The sequence below is a fragment of the Gymnodraco acuticeps genome, unplaced genomic scaffold (genome assembly GCF_902827175.1).
Source record: "Gymnodraco acuticeps unplaced genomic scaffold, fGymAcu1.1, whole genome shotgun sequence".
Lineage (NCBI taxonomy): Eukaryota > Metazoa > Chordata > Actinopteri > Perciformes > Bathydraconidae > Gymnodraco > Gymnodraco acuticeps.
Window position 1 is genome coordinate 1728363 of NW_022990743.1, and position 27786 is coordinate 1756148.

Below are 27786 nucleotides of genomic sequence, written 5' to 3' on the forward strand. Positions count from 1 at the left end.
CCAAATACCTGCGAAACACAAAGTGGCCACAAAAGCAATACCTGAAGACTCGTTCCTATAGCAGTCCAATGTGCCATGGGTTGGGTGATACTTTAGTTTGCAGAGACTAGGGATGTCATGGGAACTGACGCTTCCTTACTAAGTACAAAAATGGCAGTACTTTTTTTCCTACAGTGCCACAGGTATTGAATACTACATTTCTGGTACCGTGACCCATAGCAGAGAGTGCAACAGTTTTGACCTAAATGCAGTCAAAAAGGGACGAACGGGCAACATTGGCGTTGTCAGCCCAATATGAAGTAATTGGCCTAATAATGAAGAATATGGAGGATCCTGATTGGTTGGTAGGAGGGCTTTGTTCATTAAGCATGAACAGAGCAAAGAGAACCATGTGGAAATGTAGCTACTTGCGCTAACACTAGCATTCCTGTAATCTGCACTTCTATAAACAAAGTCTGCTGGTTTTTGCCTCCTGACAAAAGGCACCCTCACTGACATTAAGGGAGTAAATGATATGCTCACCATGCAGATGAGACACTTGTATCGGTCTCCTCTCAGAATCTGCCTCTCCAGCTCTCTGATTCGAGCCTTCAGAGCGTCCATGGTGGTAGCCGTGGAGTCCTCCTCTGTTACCCTGAGGGAGGAAGAGAGAATGAGATGTTGAGCTTTGACATTATGTAACATATTGACAGTGTCAAATGTGAAACCTAGAACCATTGACCAAGTAGACCTTGTGTTCAACATTGAATGACTTTAAGGTAAATAGATACTTTTTCAAATGAAAAATGGGATGAACGCGTTTAATCAGTGTTGTAGTCAAGTCACCAATTCACAAGTCCAAGTCACTCTAGAGTCATCACTCTTCGAGTCCGAGTCTAAGTCACCCAAGGAGTGTCCGAGTCGAGTCCGAGTCATCATTACCTGTGTTCGAGTCCGAGTCACAAGTCTTCATGTATTAATCTTCGTGGATATATGTGTTGAAATGTAGCTGCTCCTCTACTTTGTCATGTTATACTAATCTGTCTATTGAACTGCTGTGAAGCGAGTTTGGCTACAATTCTTGTAATAGGTGCTATACAAATATAAAGCTTATTACTAATATTAATATTATTATTATTATATATAAATAAACTATATTTAAAATGAGTTACCTTTTAGAGAAGTGATTATATTTGTATGCCAATATTTTCCTATGGTAAAGTTTTCGTTTTGCACTTTTATTTTGATAGTATCGGGACTCTTATTTTGAAGGAACTTTTACCGGTTAAATCAGTTTACTGATAAAGATTTAGCCCCAGAAAGCACATGGCTACTTAGCATGCAAAATGACATCATTCTAAATGTTAAGTAGCCATATGCTTTCGTGTTATGGCTGAATCTTTATTTATTGATTATATCACCTGATGATAGTGTTCAAGACAGCCTATATGTTTGAACTCGATCCTTAGAGTAATGTGTTACGGAGCCTTCTCTTCAATATTGTTTCCACATAACGAGCATTTTGCGCTGCTCTTTTCCAATGTGGAAGCAGAATGTGTGAAAGCATACAGCACAATGCGGGGTGTGTCTCTAGACATCTTTAGATTGGAATAGCGGGGCCCAGTACGTGAACTCGCCTCGCAGGTGCACACGCCAGGATAGAGGACATCAGACTCCAGAGAAAATTAGCTTGAGTCAGAGTCCAAGTCGGAGCATCAATGTACAAGTCGAGTCCGAGTCATCGTGGGGGGAACAATTCACGAGTCAGAGTCCAAGTCGGCGTACGCGATAATTCACGAGTCCGAGTCCAAGTCATCGTGCGCGATAATTCACGAGTCCGAGTCCAAGTCATCGTGCGCGAGAATTCACGAGTCCAAGTCTGAGTCGCGTCAATCAGTGCGCGAGTCCGAGACGAGTCCCGAAAATCAGCACTCGAGTCCGAGTCCAGGACTCGAGTGCTCCATCTCTGCGTTTAATATAAAAGTAGTTTGTCGTTGCATTGTATGAAACAGACTATTCTCAGAGGTAGGTCTATTTACTTTACATTATTCATTTAAATTGTGTTGCTGTTTTGTATTTTCTAACAGGGAATAATACTCAGTTGTGCCTTGACATTAAGCCCTCTTCTTAGAAAACATATATAGATATATGTTGTGAATCGCCATTCGGCCTTCAAAATATAGAGATAGGATTTTGGTCCTTTTTTGACCCAGCGATAGTCAACATGTGTTTTCAGGGAGTTTGAAAAGTTCTATGCTAACATTGACACAGAAACAGTTAATAAGCTAAATGTAACAATGCATTAACACATTTTATCCTTTGCACTCCTCTCAAATTGACTTGTTTTGACTTTAAGTAAGGTGCCCATTCCTCTTTTTCTAATATCTCTTGTTTAACTTTCATCCTCTGGATCTCCTCTCTTTTGTTTTGCCATCTATCCTCATGTCCATTCATCCCTCTCAATTTATCTCCTTCCTTCTGTTTTTATCTCCTCTCCCCCTTTCTTCATCCCTCCTTCATTCTATCTACCGTCCTACCTTCCTCTCTCCCTGAGCAGCCTCTGATTAATGTGTAGCATGATAACAGAAAATGTGCATTTAACACTGTGCGACAGCATATGAAGCAGCCATAACTAAATCAATACGGTCGACGGCAGACCACAGCGCTGCAGCTGATGATGATTTGGCGCAGCGAGACGAGGCCGCACCGTGTTTATTATAGCCATCCGCACGATGTGCGTGTTAAAATGGGACTGTGTGTGTGTTTATGGTGATGTGGTCATTTTGCAGCCTGATAGCTAGCTGATCTATGGTATTGATCTGGATGGGGAAGGACAAGCGGAGAGAGGGCGAGAGCGGAATAGAACGATAAGTGGCTGTGTGTGTGTCCTAGGATATGGCTTCATTTGCTGCATCCTCAAACAGCAAAGGCTACAAGGAAAGGATAACAAGGATTGACTTTCTGAATGTACTATCAATCCATGCTTGCAATGCAATAGAAGTTAACATGAATAGATTTACATTGTTTTTCCGTCATTCCTATCATAAAGCTTATTGAAATGAAACATATTTGGTTTGCAAGACCATCACCAGAATTCTATAATTACTCCAGTGTTAAGCTCAGGAACTCTCTAAAAACTCTGATGGGATCGACGCACATGTATTTCTCCATCTTTTTTAAAACCTTGGAAGAAAAACTAAACATTTTAAAACAAAGTTAAGGTAAATGTAATTTATTTGTACACTTTAGTTGTTGGATCATTGGTCAAATCAAGCAATACAGTTGCACTCGGTTTTTTACACTTTCCTTTTTACTATTTTTTGATATTCATAAACGACTTAGCAAGTCAGTTTGTCTTCCTTCATGAGAAAGGTGGACCTGCTCCATCCCCTGCCTGAAGCCCACCACCGTCCTGTGTCTATAAAGGCTAAGTTGGGACTCCTAGACTGGCTGGCCGTCCCGTGCCCTATAAAATGCTTTAGCCTCTCCTCTTATTAGTCCGGAGATTGTAAAAAGCCATTTAGCCTTGATTAGCCTGCTAGCTGATAAATGGTCAGTGGACTCTGGGCTGGATGGGGGTTGTCCCTAAAAAAAGGCTGTCTGCCTTTTAACAACTCCAATAAAGCTCCCTGTCGCTCAGTCGAGGAAAAAACTCTGCCAAGGCGCTTCCCGTCTTTGTCTGAAGTGAGTTTAAGAACAAGGACAGAAAAATAAGTTTCTGCTTTTTACCCTTTCGCCTCTCTATTAGTCGTTCTGTCTCTATAATCAAAATCTGTTTAGCAAAGGTGATTTTTGGAAAGTCGTTTAACTTCCTAATTTGATATGTTCATTTCATTTGAAGTGGCCCATTTCAACTGGGGGACAAGGAGGTGGAGGGGGGGGGGGGGGGGGGGGGGGGGGGGGGGTTGAGGAGATGCAAAGATTGAATGGAGGCAAAAAGGAGAACAGGATGATTTCACAGGGCCAGGGAAAGGAAAGACAACTCTCCTGGGCTACACAGAGAGATAAACTGCCTCTCCACCAGCAAAAGTACAAGTACAAAATCCTTGAGTTTAAGCTCTTTATGCTGCGTCACTGATTTAAGCTGGCTCAGGGGTTTTCAAGCTTTTCAGTTTAGGAGCCAAAAATACTGAAATTGATGTCACTGGGACTCTGGCTTAGCAAAGATGTCAGGTGGACTCGCAGAAACACTTCAGATTGGGTAACAACCTAAAGTGTAAGGGTGTTACAGCAAGTTTCCATGAGTGTGTGTCCCAGGGGGAGACTCACGTTATTTACGCTACTTTAAAACATATTCACATCATATGGTTATAAACCTGATTTGCGAGCTTGTATGATTGCAGGTATTGGTGGCGATACAACAATACTAATGATACTATTTGGCTATTGCATGAGTAAGCTGTTGATAACAGTTCTTAAAAAGAAAGAGCCTTAGAATCTGCTCAAAATCTAAATCAGGAAGTTAAATGGAATTGGGTTTTACATTATAAATAAAGTCCTGGACTCTATGTTGAATACAATAGCTGTACAGGAACACCATATCTAACATTTATAAATCGTTGTATGGATATTAAGCTGTGTACTGCACATCTGTTTGGGCAGAGTGTTTGTGGGCACAGTGGGACAAAGCTCCGTCTCGGTACGTTTCGACTGAAGCCGTGGCCTTCATTTGAAAGCCTGGCGTCATAAAACTTAAAGATCCAACACTGAAATAAAACTTCCATTCACGCAACATGCTGCTACTCCAGCTCAGTTAGTGGCCCACCGGGCTATTTTGGACGGTGTGTGGGTGTGTGAGTGAAAGAAAGTGAAATTGCCGTGCATTTCCATCTCCACTCAGCCCTATGGCGACAAGCAGGCAGGAGCGCCTGACAGAGACAGATAGATGGCTGCGCCTCCCCTCTATTTAGCGCTCCATCCCCAACGTGTGTGGGGCTATTTCTCATGTCATTAGTGTGTGTGTGTGTGTGTGTGTAGCTGAAGACCCTCCACCATCCATCTCAATCAGCCCCGTGTCTTAATCTACTGTCTACCTACATTGTGGCCTCACTCGGCCTCTCTCAACGCGAGCACACAGCAAATTATAAAATTAACAATTCTCAAAAAAAACACAATATTCTAGGAAACATTTGATCCACCTGGTAGGGAAATAAATCTCTGTCAGGCAGGTGCTGTGAAAATAGCAGCGGTAAATCCCTTTAGAGCATCATTGTCTGCTGCACCCTGTTAACCGAGGCCTTAACTACACTGACACACCATGATAAAACATTTAAGTCACTATTGATTTCCTTTGCCCCAGCCCGATGTGTGTGTTTCTGTGTGTGTAGGTCTCAGGGGGCAAAAGGGTAGGGGGGGTGTTTTGTAAGTGCCCGAGAAAAATTGAGACAGAGGACGAGAAGAGAAGAGCAATGGGAAAGAGAAAAAGAAGGCAGAAAGAGAGAGAAATGTGGCTTAGCAACATCAATAAAGGAGAAGAAGGCAGCCAGAGCTACTGGGCAGTGTGTGTGTGGGGGGGAAATCTAGCTTCATCACTTCCAAATTGAGGACAGATTCAATTATTTGCAGAAACCACATGGAAATCTCTCCGCATTGTTCCAGCTGGAGCACCAAATTTGGCAGCAATCGCATTGGCGGCATTGGAGGGGCCATTTATCTTGGAGGGGAAAGAGCGTCTCAGGCGTTGCACGTGAATGTGTGTGTGTGTGTGTGTGTGTATGTGTAAGCTCATTTATCTTGTGGGGGAATGAGCAAGGGAACAAGGACGCCCCGGGAGGCGACCAGATCATTACCCATCTGGGATCAGAGACAGAGAGAGAGATTTCACTAACGCTGTGCAGAGCCACACACACACACACACACACCGACACACACACATGCACAATGTATCAATGTAACGAAAGGAGACAAATCTCATTTTCATTTGGGGACGGAGAGGCACAGAAGCTCCACAAATACGTGCATTTATAGCAAGTGGAGAGGAGTGAGGCGGGGAATTGTTCCAGCCAGCTGACTGTTCCATTGCAATCATTCAGCATCTCGTTGGCTGGCTTTAAATGGATACTTAGATTAAGGCATGTTCTGCTCCAGGTGGCCAATAACACCTCAGCTAGAACATCATGTAGCGACACATTCTGGCCTTAACTAAGTCATAACGTCACATCTTCTCCTGGAAATTCTTAGGATTTAAGGTAGTTCTTGGAACTATGCTTCAGGTGAGAGTTGATGATTCCAACTAAATGAGATCTGTTCCTTGCCAGGACATATTCCCTTACTGACATTAGTCTTAGTTGTGTATGGTCTATGGCAGGAACATTTATTACAAAACGGTCTTAAAGTAACTGCTTTGGAAAGAAACTTGGACTCGATGCCATCTAAAACTGTCCAACACTAGACAACAACAATGAGTTGTTTCACAGAAAAACAATTGCCAACTTTTTCGATAATTGATTATTTGTTCATCTGGAACTCAGTTGTTCAGTCTCTAAAAAACTAAAAAAATATTTCATGCTTTTCTCAGTTTTATATTGTATTAAACTGTATGAAAATATATTTCAAGGTACCAGGGTGGACTTCGGGAAATTTGGATGCACATTTCTCATGTTTTTCTGACATTTTATAACCAATTAATTGATATATCGATATGTATATATCTATATATATAGAAAGTGATCGGCACATTTATCACAATGAAAATAATCCTTAGTTGCATCTCTATCCTCAACAATAACAAATAGCTTTGCAACTATTTAATGTAAACAGCACCATAGGAGGGCAACGCTTCCTCACCGACATCAATACCATGCCTACTGTGCACAAATAGATCAATCAGCGCTGTTTGACCATTGCCTCTACACACACACCTGCTTACATCTCATTCTCTCAGACACAAAGATAAACAAGGACGATCACAGCACGAAAAAAAAGAAACTTCAAATGCATACCCACACACACACACACACACACACACACACACACACACACACACACACACACACACACACACACACACACACACACACACACACACACACACACACACACACACACACACACACACACACACACACACACACACACACACACACACACACACACACACACACACACACACACACACACACACACACACACACACACACACACACACACACACACACACACATTGCAGGGCTGTTTCTGATCAATACACTTCAAGCTGCTCTGCTTATTCACCAGTTATCCCATCTGCTGATATTTAATATGGGTAACACACACACTGAGGATTGATTCATCTAAATGAAGCATTTAGCGCGTGCTGTCTCCCCAGGGCTGATGGGAAACATTCTTAATAAAGGAAAGCTATAAAAATGGCTATTCTCAAAAGTAATGTTTTTAGTAAATATACATTTAACACCTTCCTTAATCGTATTATGTCATTGGATTCCTGCTCTGTTAGCCACTGCAGCTTTGACTGAGGTTTCCAATAAGAGGAAAAACAACACACACACACAAACACATCATTCCCACCTTTACATTTTGCCTGAGGAAATGAAACTGAAAGCGGGAAAGGTTAGGAAAATGAGATGAGAGGGGGGATTTTTAGGGGGTATTCTAAAAAGGCACTTTGGGTGGACAAAGGAAAACACTTTAGGAAATAGGGTCTGGGATGGAAGGCAACAAGCATACTGACCCCAGCGCAGTGTGTGTAATCGCACGGGGCAAAAGGACAGGAGAATACGCCAGACATGCAGAAGCAACCAATCAACCAAATCCCTCTTTCTCTTTGCTCGCTTGCCCACTGACGTTTCTCTCTCGCAATGAGCTGACCTCTATTGCCCATGCGGGGGACAGGGTGTGTGTGTGTGTGTGTGTGTGATTGTTTGCTTGTGGCAGAATATGGATGAGGAGATGGAAATGAGGGAATTACAGAGCGCTGGCCACACACACACACACACACACACACACACACACACACACACACACACACACACACACACACACACACACACACACACACACACACACACACACACACACACACACACACACACACACACACACACACACACACACACACACACACACACACACACACACACACACACACACACACACACACACACACACACACACAGTGCTTGTTTGCAGCACAGCAAAGCGAGGGGGCTTTTTTTGTTCTGTCCAACATTGACAATGACAATATGACGCCCGTCCACACAGCGGCGTGCGTTGAAGCTTCCAACGCTTCTGCCCATTCACTTTGAATGGGGTGACGTCACTTTTCGCCGAACTGCATCGTGGGAAGCGACGTGGAGCGTTGCTGGCGTGGCTCGCTGCAAAAGTTGAGCAATGTTCAACTTTTGACGCCTCGGCAGAAGCGTCAGCCAATCGAATCGTATGCCAGTACAAGCTCTAGCCAATCAAACCGCTGCTTGTGTGTCAGGGGCGGGAGATTCATGTGATTAGTTGTTGGTCGAGTGTCAGACACGCCCGCCGGCAAGCTTCAACGCACGCTGCTGTGTGGACGGGCTGTAAGGCTGAATTGCTAAACCTGGTATTTTTTCAGTTAAAGTACTGCTCTTTTTTGATAATATAGGTTGACTGAGTCGGCTGCAAGGCTGTACTTCGACCAGTATTGTGAAACTTGAATTGGATTTGCTTTTTTATATACGAAGTATCATTTGTTGGGTCCTTTCTTTGTGCTAAATTTAGGTTGGGGGAGATCTGCAACATTGAGACCCTCGACGTTTGTGTCGTTTTTGGTTCATGGCCTCCTAGAATACGAAAATATAATTCAAATGCACACTGACTGAACAAATACACTTTTATTTCTGGGTAAAAACAGGTGACAGTGTTGACTTGTTCAATTCTGATACATCTATAGTGGTTAACATGCAGAGTCTCTTTGAATAACAAGTGTTTGTTCACACACTTATTCATGTAGATGGCTATGTTAACAGGGACGGACATTTTGATTTTAATACGTTTGGGTAATAGTTCATAATTTTGAGCAATGTGTGTCATTAGCAGTGTTGTGCTAGTTACTGAAAACCAGTAACTAGTTACCATTACTAGTTACTTCATTTCAAAAGTAACTCAGTTACTTTACTGATTGCTTACACCAAAAAGTAATGCGTTACTGTGAAAAGTAACTTTTTAGTTACTTACAAAATGTCTCCCATTAATGCCCTTATAGCCTTCATTTCAGTACTGTTATTGCATTGGAGAATAATACAATCTGTTGATCAACTTGACATGCATTATATGCAATCTGGATTGCATCGATATTAGCTGGCTTTCCATTTTTGTATATTCTTTCTCCAGGTAGTTGGAAAAAGTTTTCCGTCCCATATGCCGTGTGCCGCCCGGACATGCTATCATGCTAACTAGCTCCCTGAAAGCGGGTGACTCCACTGTAGCAATAGCCTGCATGTGTTCTACAACATACCGTGCAATGGCTTTATCGACTTTTCCCTGGCGAGCAGTCCCTTGGGCGTCGGCTGAGTCTGGGTCTGTGCCGGTCTTAGTTACTAGCTTCGTCCCAGCATGTTGTTTTTGCAGATGTTTTAAGAGATTTGAATTACTGGTTTGGGCAGTAGATAAGATCTTTGACCTGCCAAGACACAACTTACATTTAACTAAAACGTTCTTTTCTTTGTGCTCGACAAAAGTGAAATAGTGAGAATATCTCCAGGTGGAGAAACTAGACTTGAGCTTCGCCGCCGCCATGATAGTCTTGTTAGTAAACAACACAAACACGCCCACAGCGCGTCTCCACATGTGACACAGGAAGTATCTAAGTACATTTACTCAAGTACTGTACTTAAGTACAGTTCTCATCTCTGTCTGGCTGTTGACTATATAAAAAAACTAACGCAGTAACGGAGTAACGCACCGTGTAGTAACGGTAACTGAGTTACTGAATTTAAAAAGTAATGCGTTAGAGTACTAGTTACTGCCAAAAATAACGGCGTTACAGTAACGCGTTACTTGTAACGCGTTAGTCCCAACACTGGTCATTATGGTCATTTGTTTTCCCTAATGTCTGCCTCCAATCTATGAATGCCACAAGTGTGATGTTCAGGGTCCAATCTTATGTTATCTTATTAATCGGTGTTGTTGTGAGATAACATTAGCATCTTTTCACACTGCTGCCTTCACGAGTATGTCCCGTATCGGCTTGTGTCTATGTCGCCATTAATGATTCTAAGGCAGCTGAGGGGACACAACTGCAGGAAAATCAATACCTGGAGACACACTCCTAGTCACACACACACACACACACACACACACACACACACACACACACACACACACACACACACACACACACACACACACACACACACACACACACACACACACACACACACCACACACACACACACACACACACACACACACACACACACACACACACACACACACACACACACACACACACACACACACACACACACACACACACACACACACACACACACACACACACACACACACACACACACACACACACACACAAATTGCATCATTTATGACCGTCTACAAGTCGACTCTCCCACAAGTACGAAAACTCATCACAAAGTCATAGAATCGCAGAGTGTGTGTTTGAGACGTCTGATGTGACGATGGGAAACGTGACAGTCGTTTCTGCCTCATCTTTCAAACTAAATCACAAAGCGTGTGTGCACATACGAGTAACCTACTTTTCGATCTCGCTGTTTTTACAGGTGCGCGGGGCGCAGGAGGAAGAGCAGGAGGATGAAGGAGTGCCGGGGTCTGTCTTGCTGCTTTCTCCGTTGCTTGTTGAAGGCATCTCTGTAAACACAAACAGGAGGCATGGTTAACACTGGACAACAAGCTTCAATTAGCATTCAACAGCTCAATGCTACATTCCTAGAAACTGTCAAAATGAGTAGATTAAGTGAAACGAATATATAATAATATGCTTTATAAATACAAGACTTAATTTGACAACATCTTGGCTCTTAAATTGATTAACTGAGCTCATGACTTGTGGTAAATGTTACACCTATTGAATGGGGGATTTGTTTGCTAATAAAACCTATGGCACTTTTGACAAAGATCTATCTTTTCGTGTGAGTAAGTATATACACTTTATATGAAGTCCTGCAATACTAAACTCTTATTAATACATTTGTGAAATGAAAATCTTACCGTCGCTGGCCCATTTGGAGCATTCAGGCGTTATTCTGTTAGAAGGCATCCCACCGCTGCAACACAGAGACACAACAGTTAGTATTAACCTTTAGGGTGCATTCCATTAGCCAACATTAGTTAACTCTGCTAGCTCATTGTTAAGGTTTCGTACTTGAGCACGGCCCCCCGTAGCGCCTCCCTCTCCCGGGCCTCCCCCTGGTCCTCCCCGGCCCCGGAGCAGGGGATGATGTCGGCCTCGGTGTACTGCGCCTTGCCGTACTCCAAGGTGTCGTCTCCGTCCACGTCTAAGTCTGCGTCGCTGTCTGCCGCGCTCTCCTTGACGCTACACGTGGCGAAACCAGTTCCTGTGAAAGTAATTCAAAGACCATTTTTTAGGATTATTTATATTTCACATCACTAACCTTGGAAATTGTGTGCGGGAGTGTGACAGAACATTGGTCCCAAGTGCTTTGATATATTGAAAAACTGGTGATCAGCTGAATTTTGAGCCCACATTTAAATAGTACAATCCCACAGCTAATCACTCGTACTCCAACGCAATGCAGTGAGGTTTGTTCTAAAAGTTATTGAATGAATTACATGCTAATTGCTGCTCAAAAAAGCCCCAAAGTGAAAAAACACTGTTATTGTGGCACATGAAAATAGCAATGTATAGAAAAATCAGAAGGGGGCATTAGAAATCAAAACACTGTTTTATTTTCAAATATTTGTACATACTTAATACATTTTTAATTACATATTGTTATCATTACGTATCATTGTATCCCTTAGCTGAAATATGGCTATAATTTCTTCTTTTTTTAACTACACAACATAACTAACTTCAAAACTTCATCCTGAGAAACTTTAAGATCTTACATTTTGCTCAGTTAAAACTTTACTTTTTCCCTTTCCAATTACAGGTCTGTAGATGGGAAAATATTTGGTCAGAAAGACAGCGTTCAGACATGGGTGAACTGATGAAGACTGACACCTCGCCCATCAATCCCTGAGAGAAAGAGAGGGCGAGTGTGTGTGTGTGTGTGTGAGTGGCACTTCTATAAACCCAGTGATAAACGCTCAGACAAACCCTCACCGCTGCCTGACTGCTCCCTTCAGCTCCACTTAGCCACAGAGCTGGCTGTGTGTGTGTCCGTCACTTAAGAGGCGTCTCCTCAGTGTTTGTTTTAGACTGTCTGTCCCTCTGTCACTTAGGACCCTTCTCTCCAACCCCCTTGAAGGAGTGTGTGTGTGTGTGCACGCACGTGTGAGTCAGTCTACCTGTCACTTACTCGTGTCTATCTACCACGCATAGGTAGGTAAGGTGTGTGTGAGTTACTATTTGAGCACTTGCAGGTGGGTAGGTGTGTGTGTTTCACTTGAGATGTGACTGAATGTTTCTGTGTGTGTGTGTGTGTGTGTACCAGTGACAGGCTGACAGCCATCTTATTTACACCTATCCCAATTTCTACAAGCTCTTAGCTGGACTAGTGTGCTCTGTGTGTATGTGACAAGTGTGTGTGTGTGTGTGTGTGTGTGTGTGTGTGTGTATATGGGACCAGATTGAAGCTCGACACCGTTGACAGCCATCTTATTTAACCCCCCTGTCCCAGTATGTGTGTCTCGATACTTGACTCCCTCTCAGTGCACTACACTGTTTCACTGTGGCGTCTTTGTCAAAGTGCAAATCAGCCGCTCTAAGACTCGTCTTGGAGGAGATTTAAACACCTGCTCCTCCTCCTTAACTGCAGAATTCATTTCAGTCTTACTCTAGAAAATCATTTTAAAAATGAGGCTGGAGGAGAATGAATGTGAGTGTCGAACGGTAAAGCCAGCAAGATAACACGCGCCACCAATGCTAAGCTGTTTTACTACAGGGGCCATGGTTTTTAGTGACCAAATAAAAAGGACCTTTTAACTTTTATTCGGTCTCCGCAGCAGAAGGGATCATACGGTAACAATGGGCACGCAGTGTAAATCTCTGCTCCGCTCGGCTACTGAGGCTTTAGTTACTCAGGGCACAGCAGAAGGTGAACAGAGCACGTGTCACATTATACCTGGTTGAACTACATTCATTTTTTCACTGGCAGATTTTCTAATCGCTAATTAGTTTGGTTAGGGTACAGTTCTGTGTTTCAGGGAACTGCGTTTTATTTCTGACCTGTCTTTCACCTACTACAACCTTTTGTTGACGTATGAGGTCCATACTTAGGTTCACACATGGAGGTAGGACCAATGTTCTCTGGTCTTTTTACATCTAACCTTAAGCCAGTCTACCCAGAATGCCTTTGTCAGAAAGATTAGGTACCAAGCTTTGAAAGGCAGGCTTCTTATCCAGCAGATGTACATGAGAGTAAAACAGATATCCTTTACTGCAAACCACCAATGCTTTAGTGGTTGGGGCATAATCTGATCAACTGATTTCACTATAGATCTTGTGGCTAGTTAGCCACAATAACTGGCTTCAAGAATTGGAACTTGGGCATGTGGGTAGAGGTTTTTCCAGATGTTGCCTCAACCTCAAAGCCACAGAGATGCTCCAGAATCTGTGCTTTGATCATAAACCCGACATAAGTGGATCCATAAAAACCTGTAGCCTGAGGGATTATTAACTTTACAGGTTCTGTACAGGACTGATCTGAGGATCAGTTATGGGTCTAAAATACAGTTGAGAATAAATAAAACAAAGCACAAGACAAAGACTTTTCAACTAACCGGGCAAATATACAGTATATTACAGTAGTATATCGATGAGTGTCGATTTTTGTGGGGTGATTTTGGGTCTGTTTATTTAGTTAATTTAATGGTTGTGTGAGTTAGTCTTTTAACTGTTCTAAGAATAACCAAGGCTGCTTTGATGAATGTATGTGTTTCATATTTCTAAACTGAAACTGTGGCCTAGGTCAGGATGCCGCAACACACAGAATTGCACGAATATATCTTCAATAGCAGAGGTTGACCAGTTGGACTATTTTTTAAATATCGCCCAAACCTTAAAAGATGGATATGATGTGTTATTTTCTTACAGATATGTGGCCTATTTTAGCATAGACAAACTGTACATGTCTTAGGTGTTTTAAATGTGAGCATATGTGTGGCCCGCTGTGTGTGTGTGTGTGTGTGTGTGTGTGTGTGTGTGTGTGTGTGTGTGTGTGTGTGTGTGTGTGTGTCGGTGCTTCTATCTGTCCCTCTAAGCAGTCTTGGCAGGCCAATCTAATCTGGCCAAGGAAAGGTCAGCCCCACTCTAACTGCCTTTCACTCACATTATGCACCCACATCCCACCCCCCACTTTCCTTTTTACCCCTCCACCTCTTCTTATTTATTCCTCACCTTATTTCCCCTCCTTTTTACGTCATCACTCCTTTCTTACCTTTATACTTTCGCATTTATCCGACGTATCCCCTTTCTACTAATGTTCCCTTCCTTGTGTTTTTGACTGTTCTCTTTTACCACGTTGATTTTTCTCTCTACTCCTGTATCAATTGTTCTCTCCCCCCCCCCTTGTACCAGTTTCCTCTCTTTTTCCGCTTGACAGGCGTGATCAATACACACACTTCCCGACTCCTACAGGGCCATCCTGGTCTGCCTCATTATCATAACCATCTCCTGAATACCGGTGACTCTTAACATGCTAACTACATGTTTTATCCTCTGATTTACATGTTTGCGACAGCGAACACACTCAATCTACATAGGTGTCACCTCAGCGCTGCTACAAGTCAAGATCTGAGGAGGCAGGCGGGATCAAAGACTCATCAGGCTGACTGACAGCCCGGATCAACCAATCCACCGACCTTGCAGACATTCCGTTACCATAGCAATTATCTGGACCCTCTAAGAAGCAGAGAGGAGGAGAGTCAAAGGTCATCACACTATCTTTCTGCCATTTACAGGTCAGAGAGAGAGAGATGGGGAAAGGGAGACAGACACAAAGACGGCCATCTTTGAAGTCCATTTACAAAGCGCAGATTTTCTCCTCTCTCTCAATCCCTCTGGGCCATCTCATCCTGCAGTAATCCCCCTCTTCTTCTCCTCCTCCGTCTCTCAGGACGGGCTGATATCAGACCTCTGGATCTGTCTGCCTCCCTGTCTGCGGATAAACTCACAGATCAACCACTCTGTTCAATGCCTGGTAATGCCAATGGAAAAGCACTAGAGAACCAAATATGAATAGGAAAAAAACTAAAAATATGTTGTATTCAAATGTATTTTTAGTTTTGGCTGTCATTCCAGCCAAAATGTTCATAATTGATTACTTGGTGAAATATCATTAAAGTATTGCAGTTGTTTGCTGGATATCAGGAACTTGAAGTGCTATTGGACAATAGAACACTTTGAGCACCCCCATTGGGCTCTGAAAAACTTTGTACTGAATTTGAAAGTATTCCCTGGCATCGTGCTTTCAAAATGATTCCATTGTGAAAGAACAAAAGTGTCTATTTGCAGATCTCTCAGAATGTCTTTTTAGCCTTGTTAAACTATTCTTTAAATATTTCCTCATTGTAATCTACATTTATTGGAGTTTAAACTATTTTATTAAGGATCACTTTTTTGTGCTGCTTGATTGAAGACAAATAATGAGAATAATTGATTTGATATGAAAATAAGGGCTTTGCACCCTTAAAGTCTGAACATGTTTACGTTTTGGAATCTGTACAAAAACTGGGCTCTCTTATCGGCGCTAATATCAAAACAATTCAAATGGCACAATCCAAAGTGCATGACATTATGATGAAAACTTGGGCCACATTTTTATAATGTATCCCGCAAGGTTAAGAAGCTAAATCTAGTTGCTTTCCGGCTCATAAAACGGACACTTGGACCGACAGACAGTCCACTAGACAGATGAAGAAGGCTCTCTGTCTGAGCTGAGGCTCCTTTCAACCTGGCTAAGCCGGTGCGAGACACAGGGAAGTCTTCCCTCACACAGAGTTCAATCATAAACGGATCTTGTTCGATTTTCCTCCCTCCCTCCCTCCTCCCCTTGAAAGGGCCCCGTTCCCTCTGCCTTTCTTCCTGGCGCTCTCAAAGGGAGGGAAGGATGGTGGCACTTCACAGAGGGATAGGCCCTCTCTTCATGCCACCAGCTGAGGAGACCCCCTGCAACATCTCTGTGTGCGTCTGGCCCACGCCGGCCCTCCAGAGCCTGCCCGATTCAGCGGCGAGTGTTAGAACCACTGAGGAGCTTTCAAGACAAAATCCACCTTCTGAGCCCTGAGCAGAGTGTGTGAGTGTTTGAAGTGGTTCTCCCCAGGCCACCTCAGTTAAATGTGTCACATCACAAGGCCCCCTATTAGAGAGCGGCAGAAGGGTCCTGTGTCTGCTCGCTTTAACGACGTGAAAGAGAGACGGAGCGCCGGGGAGATGGATGGCCACCTCCCACCCCGCGAGCTGTTCTTTGGAGCGCTACAGTTGAGATTTCAACATTGATCTGTCTTGTCTCCTCGGCTCTCTCTCTCTGGCTTGCAGGTGAGGCTCAGCATGTGTGTGTTTAACAACGGATCGAACAGGCAGAGCTGGAAGGGGACAGATGAAAGCCGAGGCAGAGGGTTTGAAGGAGCCTCTCAGAGATGACAACGGCTCTTTACCTCCATCTGTGCACATCTTGAGGGTTTGCCTCCAATGTTGTTTTTGTATCCACATATTACAGATAAACACACGTGAGGCCACAATGGGGGGCACAGTGCGGAATAAATCATCTAACCCAAAAGTCAAAGTAGATACATTTATCTTTTGGGTTTTTAACATATTATAGACAAAGTGATGAAATAAAGAAATAGTAAGTATATATATCTATCTATAATGAAATTATTTGTAGCTCCATTTTGCGTTCCCAACAGGAACTTATCACTGTTATATTCTACAGATTTTCCAAACAATACATCTAAAAACTATAAAGACATTAACCAGTTCATTATAAAGCATAGGCTGCAGCACTTTTAATTAGAGATGTCCCGATCTGATCACGTGATCGGGGATCGGAGCCGATCACATGATTTTTAAAAGATCGGAATCGGGAGAAAAAGATCGGGGATCGGGAATCCTTAAAAAAATTATTTTATTTAATGTTACAAAACAAAAATGACCATGTTCACGTCTTAAAGTCATCCTGAGGCCTTAGTTTTGGTTTAAAATTACACAACATCATGTATGTGTTGCTTCTTTTGGGCTTATTTTCAGACCTGGTTGCTTATTTCTCTCAAATCTGGCAACAGAGTGGGCGCAGTGTCTAATAGTAGCAGTAAGCTAACGAGAGGCTACGTTCAGCTGGTGACTCAGGAGTCGGGACAGAGCAAATGTCAGGAGTTTGGAAGTATTATAAAATTGAAAGCGAAGGCAGTGTAACAGCCAGATGCAATGTTTGCAAGAAGGATGTTCCGAGTGGTGGAAAGAACAGAGCTCCGTTCAACACGAGCAATCTAATACGATTGTTTGTTTTTTCTTTTTATTCCCCGTTTTTTTTCTCAAATTGAATTTATTGAAATCTCCAATATCAACGTAAGAGCTTGTGCCTCTTCGGGGGGTGCTAACACTTAACCATAAACGCAGTGATTCCCACAGCATGTTAATACTTTGGGGGGCCCCCAAAGTATAATGGCTCCCCCCAAAGTATAATTTGTGTGTTTTTTTAATTTTTTTACTCAGTGAGCACTCATTTGCATTTGCATTGGTGGCAATGAGTGCTCAGTGAGTAAAAAAAACTTAAAAAACCATAAATTATACTTTGGGGGGAGCCACCCATAAATTATACTTTGGGGGGAGCCACCCATAAATTATACTTTGGGGGGAGCCATTATACTGGTAAACAGCCTCTATGGGCGCGAGTCCAGACCCACTTTTGGAATCAAATGATGACGTCAGTGGGATATCTCCTTTAACAAACTCCTAAGCATCCCCGGGACAACATCACTAGCCCCGCCCCTAAAAAGGTGTGAACTTGAGCCAATCAAGGACTACTACTACTAGGTCGTCCTTAGACGAGTTTGCCAACGGGTTCGCCAATCCTCACGGTCCTCCATACACCCGGCCAGCTCTGTGGAGCTTTCCACCCCCACATCCTTCCTCAGCACCTCCACGTATGTTGGCGTGGGGCGCCCTCTTGGTCGGTGCCCGTGTGTTGGCTCCCAGAATACTAACTTGCCAGCTGGAAGTTCCTGGTGTCGATGGCAGTGACCTGCAAATTTCAGTTTCCTGGATGCCACCTTGTCACTCAGCCTGGGTAGCCCACCAGGACTAGCCCCGCTCCTACATTTTTGAGAGATTTCTGAGGAGATTTTTATTCACGCAAGCCCCCCCACACCACCCCGAGTCGTTCCCCCAAAGTATATTTCATTTCTGTGGGAATCACTGATAAACGTTATCGTTTACTTTCTCCGTCTTTATATGTAGATATTACTTTTCTCCGTTAATCTCCGTCACGTTGTTTCCAAAGCAACAACAACTTCCTGTCAACCGCGCTACCTCTCCTTCAAAATAAAAGCATGTCCATAAATAGGAAGCCAAGACAAATTACACTTAAGACATATACAACTGCAACGAAAGTAACCAACACAATGCAATATCCTTTTCAATTTCAAAGAACACAAATTGGGTTACATTAACAAATAACTATAAAACAACAATACTGTAGAATAAAAAAAATAAGTGGTTCGCTGCTGATTACTATTGAATTGTGTTATTGTGTGTGTGTAAGATGGAAATATAATACTTTATATAAATAATGTTTATTCATGTTATGTTAAGCTGCTGTTGTTCATTGCATTAATACTAGACTAGTTAGTCCTAAGGCTAGAATATTGCACTAAGCCACATTTTTATTTTATTTTATTATTTGTGACTGAATGTGAACTTGTGAAGCTAGTCAAGCTACCTCTTTCCAGTAGAGTTATTTTTGTTTTGTTACTGCACTATTTGCACTCAATTTGTTTACATGGTTATTTTGTGGTGGACCACTGATAAGCTTTATTTTGTTTTGATCCAATGCTGCACAACTGAACTGATCCAATGCTGCTGTGAAAAAAAGAAGCTATATCCATGTTAGATAGAATGGATAGTTGGGTACTGTCATTTAAATAAAGAAAATAACCTTAAGCGACAACTTGAATGCTTTTTTTTCTCTTAATGCATTGCATAAAGATCAGAAAAAATCGTTATCGGCAGATTGTCAAAATCAAATGATCGGAATCGGATCGGGAGCAAAAAAAAGGTGATCGGGACATCCCTACTTTTAATATGAGTAAAGAAATATGTTTCTCCATTCTGGTCTTTGGTGAATCAAGTATATACAGTAGGGCTGCACGATATTGAAAAAAACTGACATTGCGGTTTTTTTGTTCCCCTGCGATATATATTGCGTTTTTTAACCTGTTAAGCCCCAAGGTCCCGGCGGGTACTTTACTTTTTTTTTCACGACACTGTCTCAGGGGATCTTAATATTTAAGAACCTATTAATGTGTTATATCAGATTAACGGGAATAATCTCAGCTAACTGACGATACAAACCATTTTTACCAAAACAAAACACAAGTCTCATAAGAAGCATCTAAATGACCCCTTAGCGAAAAATGCTAACGGACTTTGGCACAGAACTCAAGATAAAAGTACCCTTATTACTTATCGTAGCTGCACATACAAGATATCCGATTAAAGCTGAGGTTCCACAGATTATATAGGTATTAGTATCATCACTGAGTGATCTGAACTCGCGACAGGGGAAGCAAACACAGACATCACAACACGTACCTTTACGGAGCTTCTAGGGGAGATCGTCTCACCGTAGCTGTCAATCTGATCAAAAGACGTGTTCAATGGCTTTAAAACGAGAAAAAACGCGGCTGAATCGGTTAATCCATAGGTTTTTAACGTCTCTGTATACATATAATAATTTCATTTATAATCCATAATTCCATTTTATGTAAAAATCGCAGAGCAAAAGTTAGCTGCTAATGGTAGCCACCAGAGTGGCTGCTGCTTCCGGTCTTGGCTATGCGGCAGTCTCACACACACATTACCAAATAAGGAGTGAGAGTGACGCGTAGCCAAACCGGAAGCTGCATACACTCTGGTGGCTACCATTAGCAGCTAACTTTTTGTGCTCCGATTTTTACATAAAAATGGAATTATGGATTATAAACAATTGCTTCAAAGCCACAGATACATTATTAACCTATGGATCAACCGATTCAGCCGCGTTTTTTCTCATTTAATGCCATTGAACACGTCTTTTGATCAGATTGACAGCTACGGGTGAGTCTGTGTTTGCTTCCCCTGTTGCGAGATGGATCGCTTAGATACCATACTTAAATAATCTGTGGAATCTCAGCTTTAATCGGATATATTGTATGTGCAGTTTCAATAAGTAATAAGGGTATCTTTATTTTGAATTCTGTGCTAAAGTGCGTTAGCATTTTTTTTAAAATGAATAAAACCGCACGTCCCTGCGGTGTGAATATCGCGCATGCGCATATCGCGGTTATCGCCATGACACGATATATCGTTCAGCCCTAATATACAGTATCATGTATTTCATTAAATCATTGTTGTACTACTTGCTCAAACAAGTTAAGCATAAGAACATTAAGTGAAATGAGTTTGGCTAAACATAAAATCACAAGTTTGAAAAATGTGAGGAGCAGAAATGTGACAGAGAGCTATCAGTGTGTGTGTTGTGTCACAGAGCAGCCGTGCTCCCCAGTGACCAGCCCTCCCATACAGCGCCATAATTGCATTTCTGGACACCCACCCACCCACTCAGCTCAGCTGGGCTTGGCAGGACCCCCACTCCCGCGGGGCGAACCTGGAATTCCCCTCAGAACACTGCTGGGCACCATTGTGGCTCCCTGGTCCCATTCAACACAGCTGACAACAGACTCAACACTGAATTGCTGGCTAACGTGTAAGAAGGGGAGGTTGAACTGAAAAGGTAATTACAACCAATGATGGCTGAAATATGTGGAACATTTTAAAATGTAAATGCGTAGAAAGGACTTCAAAAGGTGTGAAAAAGTTTACAAATCGCAAAAATCGTAAAAGCATTTAAATGCAGTGTTCCCAGAATGTCAAATATTACTAAAAAGGTTTAAAAGCTATTGAATTAGAAAAGCTAGCATGCATATCCTACAATGAGCTAATGGTGTTATGATGTTTGAAGGAAGTCGGGTGTGTTGGAATATGTGAAGTGTGTGTGTGAGTGTACCTCTGAAGCCTCCTTCCAGCAAGGCTGTGGCTCTGATCCTCTTCTGCCCGCCCCACTCGTACTCCTCAAAGCCCCGCCCATTTTCTCCAATCTGCAGAGTCATCGTCACCCTAGCGTACCCTCACGCTGACACAAACAACGGACACATGTTAATGAAAGCAACACATTTCACACATTTGGTGGCACTTTGTTCTTGAAAATAGTGGTGAGGTGTAAGAAAGGCCAGATCTCCATAGGACGCGTTATCTGTACTATACCAATGAGCAGCTGTGATGAGCACTACTATCGTCCGTTGTCAATAAAACAAGAATACATTTTGTTTATCTAAATAACATGTTTTCATAAAAACTACTTGAACCTAGCAACTTATCAGTGAAAGCTCCTACTACTTCCTTCTTCTGCTGGGAGGAATCTTCTGTGACATGTTATACCTTTTGTTCCTATACTCAATATGTTTTCAACAGGATGTAAGCTTTTCTCTGCTTTCAAATTAAAGGCCTTTCCATCTTGGAACAGATTCAAATAAATGCTCTGTTTAGCCAAAAGAAGGCTGTTTTGTGGCCAATTTAACCTGCTGTTTTGGACTGAAACATGTCACTAGTTCAGTACTAAGAATAACAAACCGCTCACATGGCCATGGTACAGCACTTTAACGCCTAGAGTGCAAAAGAGTTATTAGTGATTCTACAGCTAGTGGAACAGAGAGAAGGCAGTGGGGTGAGAAAACAAGTGGATTAGAGGTTAGTGGTAACGATTTGTTGTCTTTTTCGTGTATTCTAGGAAAGAACAGAACTGCTGAGCATCTACAGGAACGAATGACTGGAGACTAGGGCTGCTCGATTATGGCAAAAATCATAATCTCGATTATTTGGGTCAATAATTGTAATTGCGATTATTAAATGCGATTATTCATTGACTTTGAAAAAATCCATTTATTGGAGGAAAAAATGTGAACAGTATGTTTTTAACAGTTGATTACCCTGAACTTTAAGTATAATTCAACTGAAAAACCAAAATTAATAATTTTTTTTTTTTAAAAATCGTTTTATTTCGATTACGTTGTTTTCGTAATAGTTGCAAGCCGTAATCGCGATTAAAATAAGATTAATTGAGCAGCCCTACTGGAGACCAAGTTGGATATTATAGGCTGTCGTTGGTGGTGACATCTACATACAAGAGAGAAGACTTTTAAAGTCTCCCTGCGTGGGCTTCATCTTCAGCAAGCATAGGCCAAATTGGTCCTCATCTACAGATATGAAAGTGAGGTAACTGATCATTCAGGAGACGCACTGCCAATGGATAAGATACAAACTTGTCATATGGGATAAACCAAAGCCTTTAGCTTAAATGTTGTTGTGTCTGCTTTGCTACATCAGCATTTAAGACAGGTTCATATTTAACTTCAGCATATTTTAAACTTCAGCATGTAATTCACTAATTGAATAGAAGCCACCAATCCACATTCATTGTAATAATGGTGGTAACATATATTTAATGACGCAGGTATTGCTCTCGCTAAAATGACCACTATTCCAGTTGATCGCACTCTTTGGAATTATCTTTTTGGGAGTTATGTGTAGAACATTTCTTAATGGCAGTTGATAATGCATTGCCTGTGCACTCGCTTTAAGTTTGCCACAGCAAATTGCACTCCTAGATCTGTTTCTAATGTGAAAACTATTTAACCTACAGTAAAAATACTGCTTTGGAGTAGGGCTGAACGATATACCGTGTCATGGCGATAACCGCGGTATGCGCATGCGCGGTATTCACACCGCAGGGACGTGCGGTTTTATTCATTTAAAAAAAAAAAAATGCTAACGCACTTTAGCACAGAATTCAAAATAAAGATACCCTTATTACTTATCGAAACTGCACATACAATATATCCGATTAAAGCTGAGACTCCACAGATTATTTAAGTATAGTATCACAGCGATCCGATCTCGCAACAGGGGAAGCAAACACAGACATCACAACACGTACCTTTTACGGAGCTTTTACGGGAGATCTTCTCACCGTAGCTGTCAATCTGATCAAAAGACGTGTTCAATGGCATTACACGAGAAAGAAAAAACGCGCTGAATCGGTTGATCCATAGGTTGATAATGTATCTGTGGCTTTGAAGCAATTGTTTATAATCCTATAATTCCATTTTTATGTAAAAATCAGAGCACAAAAGTTAGCTGCTAATAGTAGCCACCTTGGTGGTATGCAGCTTCCGGTTTTGGCTACGCGTCACTCTCACTCCTTATTTGTTCATGTGCTGTGGTGTTGTAGAACTTCCCCTGCATGCACAGCAAACCACCAATCACAATCATTCTTGATCAGATCACAGCAGGGCCCCGCCCCGCCTAGTTTGCAGACCATCAAAAAACACTGGTAAAAAATGAGCGAGGCACAGGAGGACAATACCGGGAGAATGAAGATTTACTTCCAAGAAGAAAAGCAACATCTGCCATCTGGAACTATTTTGGCCTATAGAAAAAACCTATGGATTAACCGATTCAGCAGCGTTTTTTCTTTCTCGTTTTAATGCCATTGAACACGTCTTTTGATCAGATTGACAGCTACGGTGAGACATCTCCCCTAGAAGCTACGTAAAGGTACGTGTTGTGATGTCTGTGTTTGCTTCCCCTGTCCGAGTTCAGATCACTCAGTGATGATACTATATACCTAAATAATCTGTGGAACCTCAGCTTTAATCGGATATCTTGTAAGTGCAGCTACGATAAGTAATAATAAGGGTACTTTTATCTTGAGTTCTGTGCCAAAGTGCGTTAGCATTTTTCGCTCAGGGGTCATTTAGATGCTTCTTATGAGACTTGTGTTTTGTTTTGGTAAAAATGGTTTGTATCGTCAGTTAGCTGAGATTATTTCCGTTAATCTGGTATAACACATTAATAGGTTCTTAAATATTACGATCCCCTGAGACACTGTCGTGAAAAAAAAGTAAAGTACCCGCCGGGACTTTGGGGTTTAACAGGTTAAAAAAACGCAATATATACCGCAGGGGGGAAAAAATCGCGTGTCAGTTTTTTTCAATACCGTGCAGCCCTACTTTGGAGTACATTTACCCGAAATGTATTCCAAAATGGCATTGCAGTGCAACTTTTACGCAATAACAGCACCAGTATAGAATTGACGTCGGACTGAAAAAGTTATGCACAATCACTGCACCTCTAGATTTGTCAATGGTCAAGTCTTTCAGTTAATCCCATATGATGAGAATGCAGAACCACCACGTAAAGGAAGTAGGAGATATTGGTTGGCATTTACACTAATCTACAGAAGTGATTGGACAGCATCTACAGGAAGAGAAGGGTTGACAAGCTGTCCCACTGGTTTCAGGGCCAAGAGTGCACTACCTGGATCAGGCATTGTTCCACATGTCTACTCATATCTTCCTCGCTCCCAGCCAAGGGGGCGCTGCACAGCGGACATACCTGGCCGCCCTCCTCAGGCTTCCTCCTCTTCATCTTTCCTATACGTGCTGGAAATGGACAGACAAGGGAGAGACCGATACAGATTTTAATGTCAATGTTTATAATCACGTGAAGGGTTAGTACAATTCAAGCACTTTCAAGGTACCAAAAAGTTCCAGACTTTCAAGCCTTTATTATCTAATCTGGATTGTTAATATGAGTATACATTTACACTCAAAATTATTTCAAAACATATTCTTTTTTACCAGTTATTCAACAACGATAAATGTATGTTATGATTCGGTTAGTGCATTTCATGCTTGCTTATTTTAATTGGACCTCATTGGACTTATCTAGCTATGAAGTACTTTTGTATTTATACGAGTGATGTGTAGATGAAAAAACAGAATATGTTGAAACTTCAATCATTTCTCAAAGGATTTTTCTTCAAATTCACATACATTTCTAACTTGAATTGTTCAAATGAAGCATTTTTCAGACTTTGTAAGAAACACCTACAATAAAAACCCTGAGGGATATTTGTGTTGGATGGATGTTCCTGGATTGGATATGCATTGTAATATAGCTGCCCTTCATTCTCAATGCTTTAAGTCCATAAGGCTGAGAGGAGGCGGAGCTAAACTTGGCCCCTTCTGAAATGTGTTAAGAAAGAAATGACAAGACGTGACAGTCTCAATCCCCCTTCCTCCTCTCTACATCCACACCCTCCCTCTCCTCTTGGTTCCTCCCCTGCCCTCCTGTCACAGCTTCCCCCCACCACACACACATTTAATTAGAAATTTAACAGAGCAGAACAGCCGTCATTGCGCCCCGAGTCTCTGTCGTTTTTTCTTAACTGCAAATGGCGCGCGGACATTAATTTTTAGCTGGGTGGGAAAGCAGAGGGGGCCAAAAGGGACATAAGGAAATACAGAGGATGGAGGGAGCGAGGCTGAAGGGTTCAGGACAGAAACGGCCTCCTCCTCCTCTCCTGACGCTAATCGAGGGGAGCGTGGTTAAATAGAGAAGGGAAGGAGCCGCTAATTAGGTCCGGCAGGGATCTCTGCCCCCCCCTCAGCCGCTATACCCCACATGAGAATGATTCCTGGTTCCACATGAGGGCGGAAAGAAAGTAATGGAGGGCGAAGTTTAAACTAAGTTTCTTGTCATGGGCGTCAAGTGCAAAAGGCTGAGTTATCTGCGTGTGCCCTGAGACTAAAACCAGCACAGTTCTTAAAATAAAGATCTGATGGGATATTAATGCTTTTTGGGTTGACAAAGTGGACATGGGTGACTGACACAAGTTGGCAGGTTTTATTCAGTAGCACGAAAAAGAAAGTCAGCTGACATTTGACAATCGTTGTAATCACTTCTTAAAACTCATTAGTTAACAAGCCTTTAACTAATGATGATGACACCACTCTGTTTTGCCCGACATCCATGTTCCACTTGTTTTGACTTCCTTTTTTTTGTATTACTGCTGCTTTTGTTGAAAAACTGTGGCCGTTTCTCAATCTCGAGGATACTGGATTCCAAGCCAATATTTCAAGGATGCTACGTCATCAAGTGGCGCAGCAGCACCGTTCCAATCTCCAGCATACTTGGAATTCCACAGAGGCCGCGTCCTTGGTTTGGGGGAATTTCGAGGCTGCACATGGGTAGACTTCGCGTCCATAAAATCCCCACAATGCTTTGCGCACGGACCAATTTCAAAAACCCTTGCGGAGAATGGCTGAGCCGACGCAGCACACATTTAAATGTAAGTATGTAGTGCCGTAGAACATGTGTTGGTAAATATGTTACTTTGTTACATTTGTTATCACCAACAATGTGTTCCATGAAAGTAAAGCAAGTTCATAATTAGATAGACATCGTGAGGTATTTATTTTCGGTACAGTTTATGTTGTTGAAACCGTTAGAGAGAGTGGCACACTTGTTAGCCTGTTCCATTCTTCTTCGTTTTCCGAAGCCGTGGCTTGGAAGTATACTTGCTTCGTTTCTGAAGGAAGTGACTTGGAAGTACGTGACTACCAAGCCAGCATCCTCGAGATTGAGAAACGGCCTGGTGTGGGTTTGGGGAACTTTGACCGCATGCTCTGTTGCTGCCTGATCGACATGTAAAGCACTTTGTGACGCTGTATCAATTAAGTTATTATTATTTGTGTTAACATGAATGAGTAATCATTCATGAAAAAGTAAAAACTGGAGCCACAGTTGTCTGTCATGTGACTTCATTAATGAGTATTGATAGATAAACATCATCAACACCACAGAAAATACACATAAGTAACTTGTTGTTCCAATAATCAAAACACACACAGTTCAGAAATGCCTACTTAGGTAAAAAATACCATTTAAAGACTCATTGTATAAGAGACCTTTTTTTTGTCTCACTTGAAACTGGGCATATTATGTCATTTGTGTTAATCATTATTACATTGTATCATTCGTTTTTTAACTTGTTTTGCAATCATCTCCTGGAACTTGAATTCAAGTGTTATCCATTTATTATATTTAGCATTCATGCTAAATATAATAAATGGATAAAATGCAATATTTTAAATTAAATAATTATTTGTATTTATTTAAGTAAAGTAAATCATGAAAACGACTTAAAATTAAATGGAGCCATGTACAGTATTATTAAGCCACATTAAGAAGATAGTGAATCAAGACGCTGTGTGTACATACCATTCAATCTTGTTTGCCTGTTTGCTCGAACTCGTAAAAACGTCTGCAGGCAGAGAGGAAAGAAGAGGGAGGAAATAACATTAGACAAAAATAAAACAACTAAACATGTACAAGTATGATAATAACTTTCAGAATGGGATTGCTTTGGATTGCTGAGACTGGGCACTGTAAACAAAACCTACATGTCTAGTGATCTCCACATCCTCCATGACTCTGAGCTTCACCCTCAGCTCATTCTATTGCCGCCAAAACTCACTGCTGCAAAAACGACCAAAGTGTGTTTCCAGATAGTGTTCATCGCTGCAAACTAACGCCAGTTTCTACAATTTAATACGGATGGAAAAGGATTGAAAGTG

At 41.9% G+C, this 27786-nt stretch overlaps 1 protein-coding gene across 1 annotated transcript in view; it reads right to left on the reverse strand.

The window, feature by feature from the left end:
• Positions 1-27473, reverse strand: part of rnf220a (ring finger protein 220a) — a gene marked incomplete at its 5' end in the record, with an annotated part of 42634 nt that extends 15161 nt beyond the window's left edge. The window contains 9 exon segments of the mRNA XM_034232060.1: positions 523-634; positions 10665-10776; positions 11137-11192; positions 11291-11483; positions 21315-21402; positions 21404-21424; positions 21426-21440; positions 24683-24807; positions 27431-27473. Of these exon segments, the coding sequence (XP_034087951.1) occupies positions 523-634; positions 10665-10776; positions 11137-11192; positions 11291-11483; positions 21315-21402; positions 21404-21424; positions 21426-21440; positions 24683-24807; positions 27431-27473 (765 nt within the window).
• Positions 27474-27786: the final 313 nt, after the last annotated feature.